Source organism: Tripterygium wilfordii, chromosome 17 (genome assembly GCF_013401445.1).
Source record: "Tripterygium wilfordii isolate XIE 37 chromosome 17, ASM1340144v1, whole genome shotgun sequence".
Classification (NCBI taxonomy): Eukaryota; Viridiplantae; Streptophyta; class Magnoliopsida; order Celastrales; family Celastraceae; genus Tripterygium; species Tripterygium wilfordii.
In genome coordinates, this window is record NC_052248.1 from 4,062,180 (window position 1) to 4,080,131 (window position 17,952).

General features: G+C 35.9%; 2 protein-coding genes across 7 annotated transcripts; both read left to right on the plus strand.

Annotated features, from left to right (window-relative positions):
• The first annotated feature begins 2,234 nt into the window (after nucleotides 1-2,234).
• On the plus strand, nucleotides 2,235-4,593 carry LOC119981830 (O-glucosyltransferase rumi homolog). Its single transcript, XM_038824972.1, has 6 exons — nucleotides 2,235-2,469; nucleotides 2,564-3,087; nucleotides 3,197-3,386; nucleotides 3,497-3,561; nucleotides 3,875-4,085; nucleotides 4,171-4,593. The coding sequence occupies exons 1-6, from the start codon at nucleotides 2,347-2,349 to the stop codon at nucleotides 4,591-4,593; spliced, it is 1,536 nt and encodes a 511-aa protein (XP_038680900.1). The 5' UTR covers nucleotides 2,235-2,346.
• An 8,394-nt stretch (nucleotides 4,594-12,987) lies between these two features.
• Nucleotides 12,988-17,762, plus strand: LOC119981718 (FT-interacting protein 3-like). Of its 6 annotated transcripts, XM_038824824.1 has the most exons (4): nucleotides 12,988-13,148; nucleotides 13,235-13,282; nucleotides 13,405-13,507; nucleotides 14,395-17,762. In XM_038824824.1, the coding sequence occupies exon 4, from the start codon at nucleotides 14,472-14,474 to the stop codon at nucleotides 17,493-17,495; it is 3,024 nt and encodes a 1,007-aa protein (XP_038680752.1). In that variant the 5' UTR covers nucleotides 12,988-13,148; nucleotides 13,235-13,282; nucleotides 13,405-13,507; nucleotides 14,395-14,471; the 3' UTR covers nucleotides 17,496-17,762. The 6 variants fall into 6 exon arrangements, with proteins under 6 accessions (XP_038680752.1, XP_038680751.1, XP_038680753.1 ...); XM_038824823.1 differs by lacking the exon at nucleotides 13,405-13,507; XM_038824825.1 differs by lacking the exon at nucleotides 13,405-13,507 and having other exon boundaries at nucleotides 14,418-17,762.
• Nucleotides 17,763-17,952: the final 190 nt, after the last annotated feature.

Consider the following 17,952-nt stretch of genomic DNA (forward strand, 5'->3'; position numbering starts at 1 on the left):
AATTCTATGGGTTTTGAGTCTTTTTTCAAATGTTATAAAAATCATCTCAATCGGAGCTCAAACGAGTGATGGGTTATGACTGTCCAATCACGCTAACATTAGAAAAGATATTTAATTGTTGAAATTTAGAAGTAAAACAAGACTTGAGGGTATTATGATCAATAAAAAAGATATCTTAAATAATATATCCTTAATGAAATAAATCTTATCTACTTATAAAATTGATGGATTGAAAAAGCATAGTGTAACTATTGAAATAAAAATTTGATTTGGGAAATCTATTAATCATTAATCCAAAAATTAATTGATCAAACTCGTTGTATCATTGCTAATAACTGATCTCATACCCTTTTTTTTCCTCGTACTATCGGTTTTTGGCCAGAGTTGTGGTACTTAAAAGCTTAATACTCATTTAGATATTCCACATATTGACAAATTATACAACGTGTTTGATATTAATTCTTGGGAGACACATGCACATATGAACAACGTTGGACCGGTGGTTCTGTATATTTTTGGCAGACGTGCACATATGATAAATGTTGGATGTTTCTCTTAATGATTTCTCTCCATAAATAACTGTTTATTTATATATGCTGAAATATAATGAGTGGATAATAAGACGAATTATGATGAACGTTTCTCATCACACTACATTCATCAAGGACTTGAATGACTAGCCAACCAATTTTTTTTAGTGGGAGTAAGATATTTTATATCTAAGAAAACATGACGACATTAGGGGCAATGGCCATTTAACGGAAAAATCTTGTCAAATCAGCGAATCTGGATGGAAAATGTGAGAAGGGGTAACGGACATCATTTATCATAGTTCAGGGACATGTTTGACCCAAAATGAAGTTTAGGGGCTTAATCGACCCAGTGATCAAAGTTTATGGGCCTTTTCGATTCTTCTCCCTATTTTTTATTCTTCTTTACAGGCCACAAAATTTTTATCAATCGGAGCTTAAATGAGTGAGTTATGGCTAGCCAAACATACTGACATCAAACACACTGATATCAAAATACGCCTCCGATGTACAAAGTTTGAGCCTTGATTTGACCTTTAAAATATTCGTATCTCTAAACTGTATTAGGCACAATTCTATGGGTTTTTGGGTCTTCTTTCCAACGCCATAAAATTCATCACAATTGGAGATGAAACGAGTGAGTTATGGCTGTCTGAACACACTGACTTTGAACAATTGATGTTAGGAAAAAAGCTCTGATGCACAAACTTTGAGTCTCGATTTGACCTTTAAATATTTCAATCTCCGAATCAGTATCAGGTACAAGTTTATGGGTTTTGAGTCCTCTTTCCAACGCCAAAACTATCGTTTCAATCAGAGCTCAAACGAGTCAGTTATGATTGTCCATTTAACCCTAAAAAAATGTAGTGTGATGAAAAAAGTTACAGTGGATCTATTGGAATAAAAGTTTGATTTGAAGGATCTATTGCTAATTAACCCTAAAAAAATGTTTGTTTCTCTCTCAAAAAAATTCTAGCTGCAGAATGTGTACTTGTCGATGCTAAATTTGCATCTAAGTATAGAATGTGTATTAAGTAGAAAGGTTCAAGAGAATAACGACACAGAATTTACGTGGTTCGCAACTTGCCTAGGTCCATGGAGTCTGATATTTTATTAGAGTCGATTGTCGATGATTGCTTACAAATGTCAAAGGAAATGTAGTTATAGGCTTGGGATATGTTAGTTGGTGCGGTTAATTGCCTCTGGTAACTTCTCTTGTAACTGCTCCTGGTAACCGTCAGTAACTGACTGTCGGATGAAACTTCTTTGGTTTGTCTGGAAGAACCGTATATATGGAGTGACTGACTGTCAGATTGACTGTCAGATGAAACTGCTTCCGTCTGGGAGAACCATACATACGGGTGTACCTTTTTACTCCACAGTACTATTGACTTATTGTCATTGCTGTGTAATATACGTTTACGAAGGATTTTGGGGTCACGCAATTTCCTGAAGTCTACAATTGACATCTAATGGTGAAGAAAATCCAAAGAAAAAACTCAGAAAGGCAGACCTTACAATCTCTCACGATTTGGTTCTTTCTTTTCTATCTAATGAGAATCAAACGTGAGCGTGGTTAATAAGTTGAAGGAAACTGTTGGCAATACTGCAAATTTTAACTAGTCTTAGTCGACATCTCACTCTCATTAATTAAATTCCATAAATGGAGTGTTTGTATCGTGACAACTTATTGACGATCAACCACATATGACTCTGTTGACATACATTCTTCATTCTTGCATTATCTTCAATCCATATCTACTTTGATAAAATCAACACCCACAGAAGCAGCTAGTCTTCCTTTTATGAGAACACCATGAATCTTGGAGTTCTTAATTTGAATCTGTTCATGAAGACAAGATCAAGCATAACAATTGTTCTCTTCTTCTTCTTCATCAGTCTCTTCATCGGTGTCGTCACAGTTTTCTGGATTAACGATGTGGGTTTTCTGTAATTGTATGTTAGAAATTAGTACTAAGTTTTAGTGTTTTTTTTTTTTGATTAATTATTGTCTTCTCTGTTTATTGTTGCAGTATGTTGCAGAGGATTGGTTTGCTTCCAATACAAGTCTCCCTGGTAGCACAAAAAAAGAGTATACACGGAATTGCTCCAGTGGAAATGTCACAAGAACATGCCCTACCACGCGTGAACTTAATCAATCATCAGCTACTACATGTCCCGAGTATTTCCAGTGGATCCACGAAGATCTACGGCCATGGCAACGTACCGGAATATCGAGGGCGATGCTGGAAGGAGGACAAGATGTTGCACATTTTAGACTAGTGATTGTTGGTGGCAGAGTGTATGTGAAGAAGTACAAGAAGGTATTTCAAACAAGAGATGTGTTCACCATATGGGGTATTGTGCAGCTCACAAGGCTGTACCCGGGGATGCTACCAGACTTGGAGCTACTGTTTTATTGCGGAGACAAGACTGCGATCAAGAAGCGCAACTACCACGAAGGATCCAACCCCACATCTCCGCCACCGGTGTTTCATTACTGTGGAGATGATGATTCATTGGACATTGTCTTCCCTGATTGGAGCTTCTGGGGTTGGTAAGTGCTAGTGTTAAGAGACTGCCAAACCATCTCCAACCCAACGTCTACCCAGCATAGTACGGATATACTTGTTTCTTGGTGATGATTGTTTGTTAATAATTGGTAGGGCTGAGATCAATGTGAGGCCATGGAAAAGCTTGTTGGAAGACATAAAGGAAGGCAACAAGAGGATTAATTGGAAGGATAGGTTACCATACGCTTACTGGAAAGGAAATGCAAGGGTGGGTGGAAGGGCTGATCTCATGAAGTGCAATGTCTCGGACAAGTACGACTGGAACGGTCGGTTCTACCTTCAGGCAAGGACTCTTGGACATCCCTATATCTGCAAACATATCAATAGCGTAGTCATGGATTTAAAAAAATTGAATTTAGAATCGAAAGAAATAACTCAAGGGTTTGTCATCAGGATTGGTATAAAGAAGCTGAAGAAGGATACAAGAATTCCAGACTACAAGATCAATGCACACACCGGTAAATCCCATGATTTCTTTATCATATTTTAATGAAACGTATCAAAGATACTTTCCCAAACGTACTGCACAGAAAAAATTCTCATGCCAGGTTTAACCATACCACACAGACATTTTAACAAACACCTTGTACCCAAAAGCAATGGTACCTAAACACGACATCCTGCCATGACCCAACACTGCCCCCCATATCACAAACAACAAATCACAATTCAGTGTAACACATAAACAAATCCAATTATTTATTTTGCTTCATCTTCTTGTCTATTGCTAAAACGATTTCTAATGTCCAATCATGTACAATCTGAGAGAAGATATAAAGTCTACATAGAAGGACGGGGATGGTCGGTGAGCGAGAAATACATACTAGCATGCGATTCCATGACACTGCTGGTAAAGCCTCGTTACTTTGATTTCTTCATGAGAAGCATGAAGCCAATGCAGCATTACTGGCCTATTAGGAATAACAACAAGTGCAGAGACATTAAGTTTGCGGTTGAATGGGGCAACAATCACACTGAAGAGGTACATACATACATTTACATACATATATACATACAGAAGTACATTTGATTTTGCATTTTATGGACTTACACTGAATGATGCACAGGCTATGGCAATTGGGAAGGAAGGAAGCAAATTCATGAGTGAGAATTTAAGAATGGAAAAGGTGTACGATTACATGTTTCATTTGTTGAGAGAATACGCGAAACTATTGAAATATAAGCCAAGTATACCATCGGGAGCAGAGGAGGTGTGCTCGGAGACCATGGCATGTGCACAAGTCGGTGTATGGCAGAAATTCATGGAGGAGTCAATGGTGAAGTGTCCTAGTGATAAACCCCCATGTATTCTTCTTCCTCCCTATGAACCAAAGGCGCTTCAGGCCATTATTGGTGAGAAAGAGAGAACAGTGAGACAATTAGAGATGTGGGAGACTCGATATTGGAAAAGTTTGAATACATGGAAAAATTCGAATACATGGCATAGTTTGGTAAAGTTTTTTGAAAGTATTAGATATATTAGTAAATGATGGTAAAAGAAATGTTGGACAATTTTAGTAGCAGATATGCTGCCTGAATGCGGGATAAGTGTTTGGATGAATTTTTGCTGTTAACATTTGGGCTGTGTAACATATTGCGACAAATTATGTGTAGGGGTATTTTGTATATTTGTTGTATATGTTGTATCCAAAGATACAAATTAATTTATAAAATTAATATAATGAATTTAAATAAATTAAAGATAATAAATTATAAATTAATGAATCAATTATCAATTTAAATAAATTGAATTTATTTATTTAATGAGAAGGATTTTAATAACAATATTCCTTCATAAGTGGAACAAATTTCACTTGCAAGTGAGGATATATTTGGCATATCAATAATTGACAGGGGACAAAATAAGAAAAAAATTGGTTAAAATTTGTGAAATTGTACAAAGTTGTAGCATTTTATAAGTAGTAGAAATGCTCCAAAAAAGCTATTGGAATAAGTGCCATGAAATTGTTGTTTGGATGACTTGCACTATTTATACTAGCAAGTAGTATAAATGCTGCCAAAAATTATCATCCAAATTGGGCCATAGTAGTAGAAAATATTGATTTGTTTTCTTAATTCTACTCCACACTTATGTATATGATATCTCATAGAGGTCTCGAGTTCGAGCCTCCCCTTCCCTCCCCCTATATTCAAAAAAAGTTTGAACAAGACGTTCCACCACATTGTGCTGGCTTCCTCATCTTGTAATTCGCACAAGGTGTAACGATCGTGTAAACATTATGGACTTAAGAATCTAGGTCCACGCAATGCCATATAAACCATTCTCAAACCTTGTAACTTATCCATATATGTGAAGAACTTTTTAAGGTGGAGGCTTACCTCTCCAACATACTCCCTCTCACACAAGATCCCACCAAATTGAGTCTCTCATTGGAGACTTCACCATATGGGTCATATTGAACTCTTCACCATACGGGTTACTTGGGCCTTCACTGAACCCCCATAACTTTTCGCTCCAATACCATGAAAACATTTTGGACATTGGGGGAGTCCAGATGACATGGGCCTAAGTGCCTAACATATAGTCCATCAGCATTGGATGAGAGCTTATTACTCAAAAGTCGTGACTTAAAAATCTAGTTCCATCCAATGCCATATAAATCATTCTCGAATCTTGTAACTTCTCCATGTGGGACTTGTGTGGAGGTTTACATCTCCAGCTCGATTCCCTTCTTTTAAAAAGACAAAATCCCAAAACTTACAAGGCGAATTGAATTGATAAGTCAATAATTATGGGAAACCCCTAGAATTACAAAATAAAAAATATAGGAACGAAGAGCTCAGTTAACAAGGCCAATTGAATTGAACTAGTGGATGAGCAAAAATTACTGGAAGAGGCAATTCAGTAATTTTGATATTTGTTTGTTAAATACTTATTTTAATGATGTGTTGTAACTTTCTCATTTGGTATTGAATGTATTTATTTATTTATTTTTGCTGAACTGGGTATGGGTTCTTGTAATCCTGTTAAATCTTGCTATTTTTCTTCTTTTTTTTCTCCTTTTTTTTTGTTTGAGAAAATCTTGTTATTTTTCTGGTTGCTCTGTTTCTCATTGAATCGCATTAGAGTAAAGTAAACACTTTTATTAACATATCATATATGATTTTATTTTCGCTAGACAAATTTCGGAGAGATTTTTCAAAAGAAAATTTCGAGAAGAAAGTGAAAGTGGGGGGAAGTAATAACCTTTCCCAAGAATTCTCTTCTTCAAATAAAGTTTATTTGAACAATCTTCCTTCCTTCGTACCCTGCAGAAAGGAGAAAGATTTTAGAGTATCGCCCAAATAAAAGAGATGAAATAGGACAAGCATATTTACTTAAGGACCATGTCAATCTCGTGGCCATAATTTTCCTCTAAAAGTGATCGCTAAGAAAGTAGGCTTGTTCAAACTAGAGTGGTTTGATCAATATGGTAATAGGTTAGAATATAGTATAAAAGAAGAAGACAAAGTATATTGTTTATATTGCTACTTATTTAGAGATTGATTAAGAAGAAAAGGGGGGAGCGAGACATTTGTAACATAAGAGTTTTCGTCTTGGAACAAAATTGAAAGGCTAGCTTTTTATATTGGTGGTGTTAAGGGTTGATTGGAATTATTACTAACGATCGATGTTATAGTAGAGCATTTTCAGAATATGAAAATCGTAAAAAGTAATTATAATAAATAAATATGTAATGTTTTATTTTAGTCACTCATCACTATCACTCCTATGTTTGCAATAATGCTAGATAGTCCATATAGTGGTAGCCCATGAGAGCTTAAGTTTCTTAAACGAAATTTTAAAACGTTTTTAACTCTCAAAATACATGTTAGATTTTAAAAAAAAATTACATATTCAAAATCAGAACATAAAACTTTTTCTAATAAGATCCATTGTTGATAAGTTTTATCGGATAAATCTTAATTCCATTGTTTTTTCAATGGAATTTCAAAACACAAATGAATTCGGAACTAAAACAATGAATTCTAACTGTGTTTTAAAAAATAATAGAATCTATATTAAAACAACAAATTTTGGACAATGAATTATGGGATAAATGAAAATAAAATTATTCTATTGATTAAATCAATTGAATAAATCTATTGGGTTTTCCTGGGCTACATGTCATTTTCGCCCTCTTTTTGTGTTTTCATGATAGTCACTACCCAAAAAAATCATAAATTTTATATATGTTCTGTTAGTCTCATCTTGAAGGACAAAAAAAAAAGTAAAACACTGAAAGGTGGACCATGTTTCCAACAGTTATTTTTATTTTTATTTTTTATAAGAAATGTTCCACGAGTTGGTGGTTACTAATTGGTGTTCGGTATATTAAAAACAATCTATTAACTATTTGAAGTTTTTTTTTTTTTTTTAAAAAAGAAGAGGGAAGATAGGGAAGCCAAAGATATTAGATATGTTGTTATGGTGTTGGTTGTTTCTGAAGCAATTAAATATGCGAGGAATGGCTGGCTTTCTTCTGCTTTCAATTATACTTTTCAATTGTCGTTATCGTTAAGGGTGCGTTTGGTATGGGGGTAAAAATTTAGGGGTATAATTTGTTATCCATGTAAATGTTACAAGGGTAATAACAATTATAGAGAATAAGTGTTACCCTTGTTTGGTAAAAAATGGTAAAATTTACCCAAGTATTCATTACTCTTGTTTGTTACAACTATACATTATTGGTGTAATACCATTACCCTTATTTGTTATTATTGTAATGAACCGAACTAGAAAAAAATGAGATTATGTTATTTTTTTATTGTTACGACTATCATGTACCAAAATTTTTAAAATATAGATACATATGCATATATATACACACACAGCCAGACATATATATATATATAACAACAATTGTTAACAATTTCAACAAAATAATCTGATAACATTCAAATCCATGACAAAGACGTAACAAAAGAGTAGGGGTCACCATTTGACCCGCGGGCCTAGGTCCCAGCCCGGCCCTGCCCGACCCCTTGGGCTGGCATGGGCTCCATTTTTTGGGTCGGCCCGACACCTAGGGTCAATTTTGGCCCTACCTGAGCCCAACCCAAACCGACATTATTTATTTTTATATATATATATATATAATACACACACATACACAGACAGTGCACGCACTATCTGTGTATATATATATATATATATATATATATATAATACACACATATACACAGATAGTATATGTATATATATACACATATGCAGACAGTGCATGCACTGTCTGCATATATATATGTATATGTGTGTGTATATATATATGTATATGTATACATACATATATATAATATATATGTGTATATATAACTTATGGGCTTTTAGAATTTTTTATTTAAAGGGGTAATAGGTTGGAGTAAAACTTCTCATTACTTTTTATTACCCAGGTCCCCCACTAGTAAACTTTATGTATAAAAAATAAGCTCAATTACTAAAATTTATTACAGGAGTAAAAGTTATACTGACATAATAAACACAAATAAACTTAAAATTTAATTACTCTTGTAATCATTACACCCCATTACCCCTGTACCAAACGCACCATAAAATGTAATGACTGGTCACCTTTTCCATTCAAGTAATTGTTATAAAAACCGTGTTGGATATTGATTCGGGTGAGGGATTTTGTCATTGGTTGGACAAGTGATTCATCAATTCAACCGCATATTTAATTAAAACATATATTAATATTAAAAATAATATCATATGATCATTCATAAAATAAAATTTAAAAAATTAAAAAATCAAGTTTACATTACATATCTAATACAGAATAATACACTCAATACATATAAAAATCAATTTACACATCATAAGTTCACGATAGATGACAAATAATTTAAAATTCAAAAAATATTTTGAAAAATCGTTTAGTTTTATTGGCACAGGTCAACGGTTTTTTTGAAAATCTACCCAATTTTATCGATTTTTCTCGACTCGATAACTTAATTGATATTTTATCTAAACCGTGCCAACTTAGTGATTGATTCATCAGTTTACGATTCACCCGACCAACACGGTAAGGTTTTTATAACAGTTTGAAATAACATCAACGGCAAAGACACAGGTTCCTACAGTTAATTTCGTTGACCGGATTGAAGCGAAGAAAGCAGACACAATACACAGGTACATGTATTAATTAAAAAAATTATTTAATATCAATGTTTTTTGAGTTTATTGTAAGGAGCAGATTTTTAATTGTAAATTTTGTCGTACTCGTGGTTTTGGGTAGGCTGCCCCTTCTCTTCCTTATTTTGTTACATCAATAAATGATGAATATCAATGAGATTTTTGAATCTAATGGTGTATTTTTTGTTGAATAAAAAAAATTAATTAAAGATAATGCGTGAAAAATATGAGTGGGTTCTAAACTGTTGGATGCAAAATTAAGGGATTGAGGGATTTGGGGTTGGGGGAAGGGAATAGAAGCAAGGGTGGATTTAGGGGGACTACACTAGGTTGTAGTCGCCCCAAATGTTTGGTAATTATGCATATATACATACATATATATACACGTATATATATACATGCATACATACATATACATATGGATATATACTTATATAATTATACATAAATAAATAAAAATACACTTATATACAATTATATAGAAGTTCTTATCTAAATATACATTTAACCACTTAAATAAAAATACACTTCGTACCTACTCTCATTCGCTGGTGCAAGTGTGTGATCGTGTTGCTTCGTAAGTTCGTCCCAAGACTCTCAACAAACGGTAAGCCTAAATGCCTAATCAACTAATCTCAATAACTTGTGTTATCAATTAAATAGGTGTAATGTAAATAGCCTAAAAAAATTTCGGGGGTGCTGCCCCCGGACCCCTGTCAATTTTCAGCACCCCTGTCAATTTTTAGCAGTCCCCCTAACATGAATTCCTGACTCCGCCCTTGAATAGAAGGGAAAGTGAGGTGTTTGGTAGAGTTGTTAACTGTTGTTAGTAGTTAAGTTGTGTAAAATTTATATTGTTTGTATTTTTTAAATTTTATTTATTTCATTTTCATAAATTAATCCATTTAATATAAATATAAATCCATTTAATATAAATATAAATCCATTTAATATTAATAATATAAATATACAATATTTAAATATATTTAATAAAAAATCCTAAACCTACAACAACAAAAAATTTAAAAAATATATGTATCATATTTTGGCGTGGGTCCCATGCAAAAAGACATGGGACCCACAACAAAAATTTTGACGTGGGACCCATGCAAAAAGGCATGGGATCCATGCCAAAAGGGGTATTGCCCCAGAAAAGCGACCCGCTTCACCAAATAGGTCTTTAGAAGGAAGATATGACTAATTAAATTATTTATATGTTGAAAACATATTTTGTCCTTTTACGTAATAATTTAACATAAAAAATTAAAATAAATTAATAAATTAAAATAATTTCTTTCTTTATTTTTTTTATTTATCCAAAAACATGAGAGAAATATTTTACCTTCCATTTTGATTCTCTTCCCTTATCTTCTATTTCCCAAGGTGGGGACTATTTGCACTCCCCATTTTCCCATTCACACCCCAAAACTAAGAAACCCCATTAAAATATGGTCTAGTATGAATATACCCCATTTTGATGTTTTTTCAAAAAAAACCGAGCACACCCCATATAGGTTTCTTGTCAAAAAACAGAGTGTTGTTAGCATGAGAGCGAGAGTGTTGTTAGCATGATCAAATCTTGAATTTTTTGTGGCTGGAATCACTAACTAGATGACAATCTGTAAGGTAAGAAGTAATAAGAACCTGAGCTCCCATGGAATTGAAAATTAGCCAGTCACAAGACATTTTAACAACCTCATATGCTAATTTTATGACTAGCTAGGCCAACCAAATTCTGTTTCTAACAAAGCGTATATTGCAAAGCCAATATTTTTTATACGTTCAATCATGAAAATACATACATTATTCCCTCAATAGAAATTCAGCAGATGACTGTCTCCTCTCTTAAGAATTGATTCAATTAAAGATTACACAAACCATAAAATCAGTTATAACAAATTATGGAAAAGAACAGAAATAAACCTGAGGAATGGAAGTGCGGCAGCAAAATCAACCACAAAATCTGACTTGAGATACCGCTTCGAGATCTCTCTTGAATCCATAACCAACTCTCTCCTCTCCCAAACACCCAAGAACTCGGCGCAACAAATGTTGTCCTGATCGATGTGGTAATCGTCGTCGCCCATCAATGTCAACAAAACAGAGAGGTAGAGGTGAGAGACGAAACAAAGAGAGAGTGAAGAAAAGAGGGGAAAGAGGGAATGAGCCTCAATTTGGCGTGCTGGGGTGTTTTTAGCCTAGGGTTTTTTGTGGGTTTTGGGGCGTGAATGAAAAAATAGAGAGTGCAAATAATCCCCACCATTTCGCAAATCGCTTGATCGAAACACACAGTGTCCCAAGGGGGACATGAGAGTTGCACAAAGTTCACTATTCATGATGTTAAGTTACGTAATGTTTACACCATTTTTTATTTTGTTTGATATTCTGTCGTTTTCTCAAGAGTCTCCTATTATCATTATTATTATTATTACGTAATGTTTACACCATTTTGATTTTGTTTGATATATTCCGTCGTTTTCTCAATTCTCTCCTTAGTCTCCTATTATCATCATTATTATTATCATGTACAAAGATGTGGAAACTGTGGTTTGTTTTTGTTTTGTTTCCTTATAATAAGGTGTTTTGGGTTAGCATATTTGGACTTGTTTTCATATAAAAAAATAAGATGGAAAGAATAATTGTGAAACCAACCTCAACTCTTCATTTATTTTTAGACCTTAAGTCTCCATTTTAAACATGTACAATATGGAACACGTGTGACATGGGGGGGGTTTAATTAGAGTGCTATTAACTAGTAATAAGTTAATTTTGTCATGTATTAACTCATTTTGTGTTCTACTTGGCAACAAAAAAAAAAGAAAGGAAAGTCCTAATATAATCATGGAATTCTTCAAATTATTATATTAAGTTGCATACCATTTGGTTATTGTGCTCTAAAGGGGTTCCAATTCCTAACTCTAATTTTGGCTTCATACAAAATTAACTTTCACCTATACGGATGAATTCGAAACTTCAATAGTCAACTTCAATATTAAATGAATTTAGCTCAAAAAAAACTTTAGCATTTTCCATTGTAATCAATGAATTTTAATATTGTACTATTTGAAGTGCTAAAATAAGGTTTTAGCACCCCATTTATCACCTCTTTGGAGTTGATCTAAAAAGATTTTGTTAATTATAAAATAAATAAAGTAAAAGTTAAAAAAGAGGGGAATTGAAGCATTTAATTGGGATTTAGTCTAACGTGTCCAAAGTGAGAGAGAGAGAAACGGCATTTGCATTTCAAAGAAGGCAAATTTAGTTTACTAGTTTGGAACACGTGTTTCATGCTGATTGGGAACTTTAACTCAATCAAAGCCGACATTAATGATAAGGCGCTTCTGTCCTGTCATCTGTGTTTGTGTTAGGGCAAATGTAATGGTGAAGTGGTATTGGATCAACAAAGATGTTGTCTTTTGCTGATGTGGCTGTATTGTAAAATGTGTTTTGCTTATGTGGCTGTATTGGGATAAGTGTTTTGCTGATGTGGATGTATTGATATTTGATGTTTTGGTGTAGTTTTGTTGTGGATAATATGGAGGAATGGAATGTTGTTGGGTTGGGTGGAAAGAGAAAGTGTGTGGGAAGAAAAAGTGTATAGAAATTTGTGTTTTGCTGATGTGACTGTATTAGAATACGTGTTTGACTTGACTTTTTGTGTAATAGAGATGGGACCGGGCCAACAAAAATATTGGCCCAGCAAACTAAATCCTATTGCATTTGCCCTTAGTAGAAATGACAATGGGTCGGTACCCTTCAAGCAAAAGATAGAAGGAAGTAGTCAATACGGAGATTGCAAGACCAAGTTGTAGGACTCCTCTCCTCTCCTATCTGGCCTTTATTCTCCATTTTGATGGAAACCACCCATCTCAACGACTCTGTCTCGGAACTTTCTCTGAAACATCTGAGGTACTTTCTCAACTCTCCTTCGTTGAATTTTCCCTATCTTTTTCACAAAGTCAGTCTCTCTGATCATCACCTTAATTTTCTTCCAGCTCCTTAAACTGAACAACCTCTCAATTTCTCAATACTAGCGGCCGAAGGTGAGTTCCTCTCTTCTTCTTCATCTTCTTCTTCTTCGATTTATTTGTTGGTTGGGGTTTTCATGAAGTTTTGCAAGGCTTGTGATTTTTCGATGGTCGATTGAATTTTTTGAGATATCAAGTGTTGTGGAGACTGGAGAGGAAGCTTTGTTGAGACTGTTACTTTTCTGATCTTGGATTTTGGATATTCTGATGCTTGTATGAAGTGGCTTCATCTCAATTAAGGCATGATAGGTCTTTGATTTCCCACCATGTTTAAGCTTTTGGGGCTTTCCTATTTATTTGATTCTTGTGAAATTCTTGTAAGGATCTGATTGATTAATTTGATTCTAGATTATAGAAATCACTTTATTAATTATAATATCTGTTGACAAAAGTGAAAAGTGCGATGAAGGATTCCAAAAGTTATTTCCCCCTTTTTGGTCATGGAGAAAGTTGTGGAAAGAGAATCTGGATAAGTAAAGTACTTCCTTCCTTTTGCTCGCTTCTTGATGATTTTGTGATCCAATTCTTTAAATATTTTTCATGTAAAGATCCTGAAAGTGTTGAAGTTTTTTTTAAAGTAATCCCTTTTTCTTTTATTTTGGGTTCGTACTTTTATGTTTCCAGAATATTGTAGTTTTATGCATAATCAGTGGAATATATGGAGCTTTGGATGTCTAGCTCATTAAATTCATCAAAATCTGTTCCATGTTTATCAACTACCACTACACAATAAATGGAGTCTTTCAATTTCTGTGCCTTTTAATGTTCCGCTGAAGAAATGACAGTGATTTGACGTGGTATGGCTTATGATGATTTGATCTCAATGAGATTGAATATTTTTCCTTACAGTTCCATGTCTGCCTATGATCGTTCATTTTTCAATAGTTTTACACAAATCTCATCAAGCTATATACCTGATATATTGCATCTTGCTCAAATTTTGGAAAGTAGTAGCAGATGGTGGATTAACATTGAGGGATGTTAATTTCAGTTTGTGTGGGTTATTGCTTGATAGTTAATAGGCTACAACTCCTGACTCGGGTACGATGATCATTCATAATGCAATAGCATTGTATATTCTGTCACTGTCAAACTGATTTTTTTTTATATTTCTAAAATCTTCTCAGGTGTTCTGCTTTTTCTTTGCCAGTTTCTGCAAGCAATTACATATATTACCCTTCACCAGTCGATTTTTCCTAAATCGATGAGTAATCTCAAGCTCGGGGTTGAGGTCATGGGTGCTCATGATCTCATGCCAAAAGATGGGCAGGGCTCATCCAGTGCTTTTGTGGAGCTTCATTTTGACAACCAGAAATTTCGCACGACTACAAAAGACAAAGATCTCAACCCTGTTTGGAATGAGAGTTTTTATTTCAACATTTCTGATCCAGATGACCTATCAAATATGAATCTTGAGGCCTACGTTTACAGCCATAATAAAACGAGCAATGCCAAATCGTTTCTTGGAATGGTCCGACTCACTGGAACGTCATTTGTTCCCATTTCTGACGCTGTTGCTCTGCATTATCCTCTGGAGAAACGAGGCATCTTCTCTCGTGTCAAAGGAGAGCTTGGCTTGAAAGTCTTCGTCACTAATGACCCTTCCATAAGACCTACAAATCCTCTTCCTGCAATGCAATCCTCGTCTGCAGATTCTCGCTCAACCCAAGCTCGGGGATTGGTAGAAGAACTTCTAAGCTCGGTCATGAATCCATTCTCTAAACACAAGGCTGAGTCAAGGCAAACATTTCGTCATCTTCCAAACCAGAAAAATGTGCAAGAGAAGCAACACATTTCTACAGCAGCGAATGAACAACCAATTAATTTTGCAGCTAATGAGATGAAGTCTGAACCACAGGCTTCGAATGTTGTTCGCATGTATTCTGGTCCCTCATCACAACCAGCTGATTATGCACTTAAAGAGACAAGCCCTTTCCTGGGAGGAGGGCAAGTTGTTGGAGGACGAGTCATACGAGGAGACCGGCCAGCTGGCACTTATGATCTTGTTGAACAGATGGGATACCTTTTTGTACGAGTTGTTAAAGCTCGTGACCTTCCCTCCAAGGATGTGACGGGGAGCCTTGACCCATATGTAGAAGTAAAAATTGGAAACTACAAAGGAGTTACAAAGTACTATGAGAAGCAGCAAAATCCTGCATGGAGTGAGGTGTTTGCCTTCGCAAGGGATAGGATGCAGTCTTCTCTGATGGAAGTTGTGGTCAAAGACAAGGATCTGATCAAAGATGACTTTGTGGGAATTGTAAAGTTTGATCTCAATGAAATTCCTACAAGAGTTCCACCGGACAGTCCTTTGGCTCCAGAATGGTATAGGCTTGAAGATAGGAAAGGAGAGAAAGTGAAAGGGGAACTGATGCTTGCTGTCTGGTATGGAACTCAAGCTGATGAGGCTTTTCCTGATGCTTGGCATTCAGATGCAATCACTACCTCAGATGGCTCTTCATTCATCTCTATGGCCATTCGCTCTAAAGTTTACCATTCTCCAAGATTATGGTATGTTCGTGTTAATGTGATTGAAGCACAGGACTTGATTGTAGACAAGAATCGCATCCCTGATGCATGTGTTAAAGTACATATTGGTAACCAGATTTTAAGGACAAAAATAGTTCAAACTCGTACTATGAATCCAGTCTGGAATGAGGATTTCATGTTTGTTGCTGCTGAACCCTTTGATGATCATTTGATTCTTTCGGTTGAAGATCGTGTAGGATCCAACAAGGATGAGACCTTGGGAAAAGTTGTTATACCATTGAACACTGTTGAGAAGCGTGCTGATGATCGGTTCATCCGGAGTCGGTGGTTCAGTCTTGAAAAGTCTACCTCAGATGCATTGGATGAGAAGCAGGCGAAGAAAGATAAATTTTCTAGCAGACTTCACGTTCGTGTCTGCCTTGATGGAGGATACCATGTGCTCGACGAGCCAACTCAATACAGCAGTGATCTCCGACCCACAGCTAAGCAGCTCTGGAAGTCATCAATTGGTGTGTTGGAGCTCGGCATTCTAAATGCTGATGGGCTCCAACCAATGAAAACAAGAGATGGAAAGGGTACAACGGATACATATTGTGTTGCAAAATATGGTCACAAGTGGATTAGGACGCGAACCATAGTCAACAGCCTTAGCCCAAAGTACAATGAGCAATATACCTGGGAGGTTTATGATCCAGCCACGGTGCTGACTGTTGGAGTTTTTGATGACAACCAGATTGGTGGTTCAAATGGCAACAAGGATATGAAAGTTGGGAAGGTTCGAGTTCGAATTTCCACTCTTGAAAGTGGGCGTGTTTATACGCACTCCTACCCGCTGCTGGTTCTGCAACGTTCTGGTGTGAAAAAGATGGGCGAGCTGCATCTGGCAATACGGTTTACATACACATCACTGGTGAACATGATGTATCAATATTCTCGACCCCTTTTGCCAAAGATGCACTATGTAAGGCCATTGACCATGATGCAGCAGGACATGCTGCGTCACCAAGCTGTCAGTATAGTGGCCGCTCGTCTTAGTCGTGCAGAACCTCCCCTTAGGAAAGAAGTAGTTGAATACATGTCTGATGCTGACTCTCATCTTTGGAGCATGAGGCGCAGCAAGGCAAACTTTTTCCGTTTGATGACAGTTTTATCAGGATTTCTTGTTGTTGGAAAATGGTTTGGGGAAGTATGCATGTGGAAGAACCCCATTACAACAGTGCTGGCACATCTCCTCTTTGTGATGCTTGTGTGCTTTCCAGAACTAATTCTTCCTACTGTGTTTCTGTACATGTTCCTTATTGGGGTTTGGAACTTTCGTTCTCGGCCAAGATACCCTCCACACATGAACCCAAGAATATCTTATGCAGATGCTGTGCATCCTGATGAGCTTGATGAGGAGTTTGACACATTTCCATCATCACGCAGCTCAGAGATTATCCGTATGAGGTACGATCGACTGAGGAGTGTTGCAGGGAGGATTCAGTCTGTTGTGGGAGATGTGGCTACCCAAGGGGAGCGGATATTGGGGCTCCTGAGCTGGCGAGATCCTCGCGCCACAGTTATATTTATGATATTCTGTCTTGTGGCTGCCATGACATTATATATGACCCCTTTTCAGGCTCTAGCTCTTCTAGCTGGGTTTTTTGTCATGAGGCATCCCAAGTTCAGGCATAAAATGCCATCAGCTCCCGTTAACTTCTTCCGTCGTTTGCCTGCTAGGACGGATAGTATGCTTTAAATACCAAGAATTTTTGTAGGGTGTTTTAGCCATTGCCTGCAATGTGTTGGAAAATTGTCAAGTACAGGTGGTGGTTGCAAGTCTCTGGTCATCTCCTTTTGTTTGCTACTGGTTGTCTTGGTCATGAAGCTTGATGCAAATGTATAAGAACTCTGTTATGAACAAGCTTGATTATCTTGTTGAAATCCAACTTTTTGTATATACTTGTTAAATAGATGTGATGCCCTTTATTGGTGGATTCTCAAATTCCAAGTGGGAATATCCAAAGACTTGCTGTAGCAATCAAATTGTTTACTTGTTTATCTGCTTTAGTGATCTAGAGGTGGGAGGCAGAAAAGTAAGCATAGGGTTTAAGATGTTATGGAACATTAGCATTCTGGAGGAATGATGAATTTTTCTTTTGCAATAACTACAACAACGGTCAAGTACTCCTACTGATGAAGCATCTTCCACTACC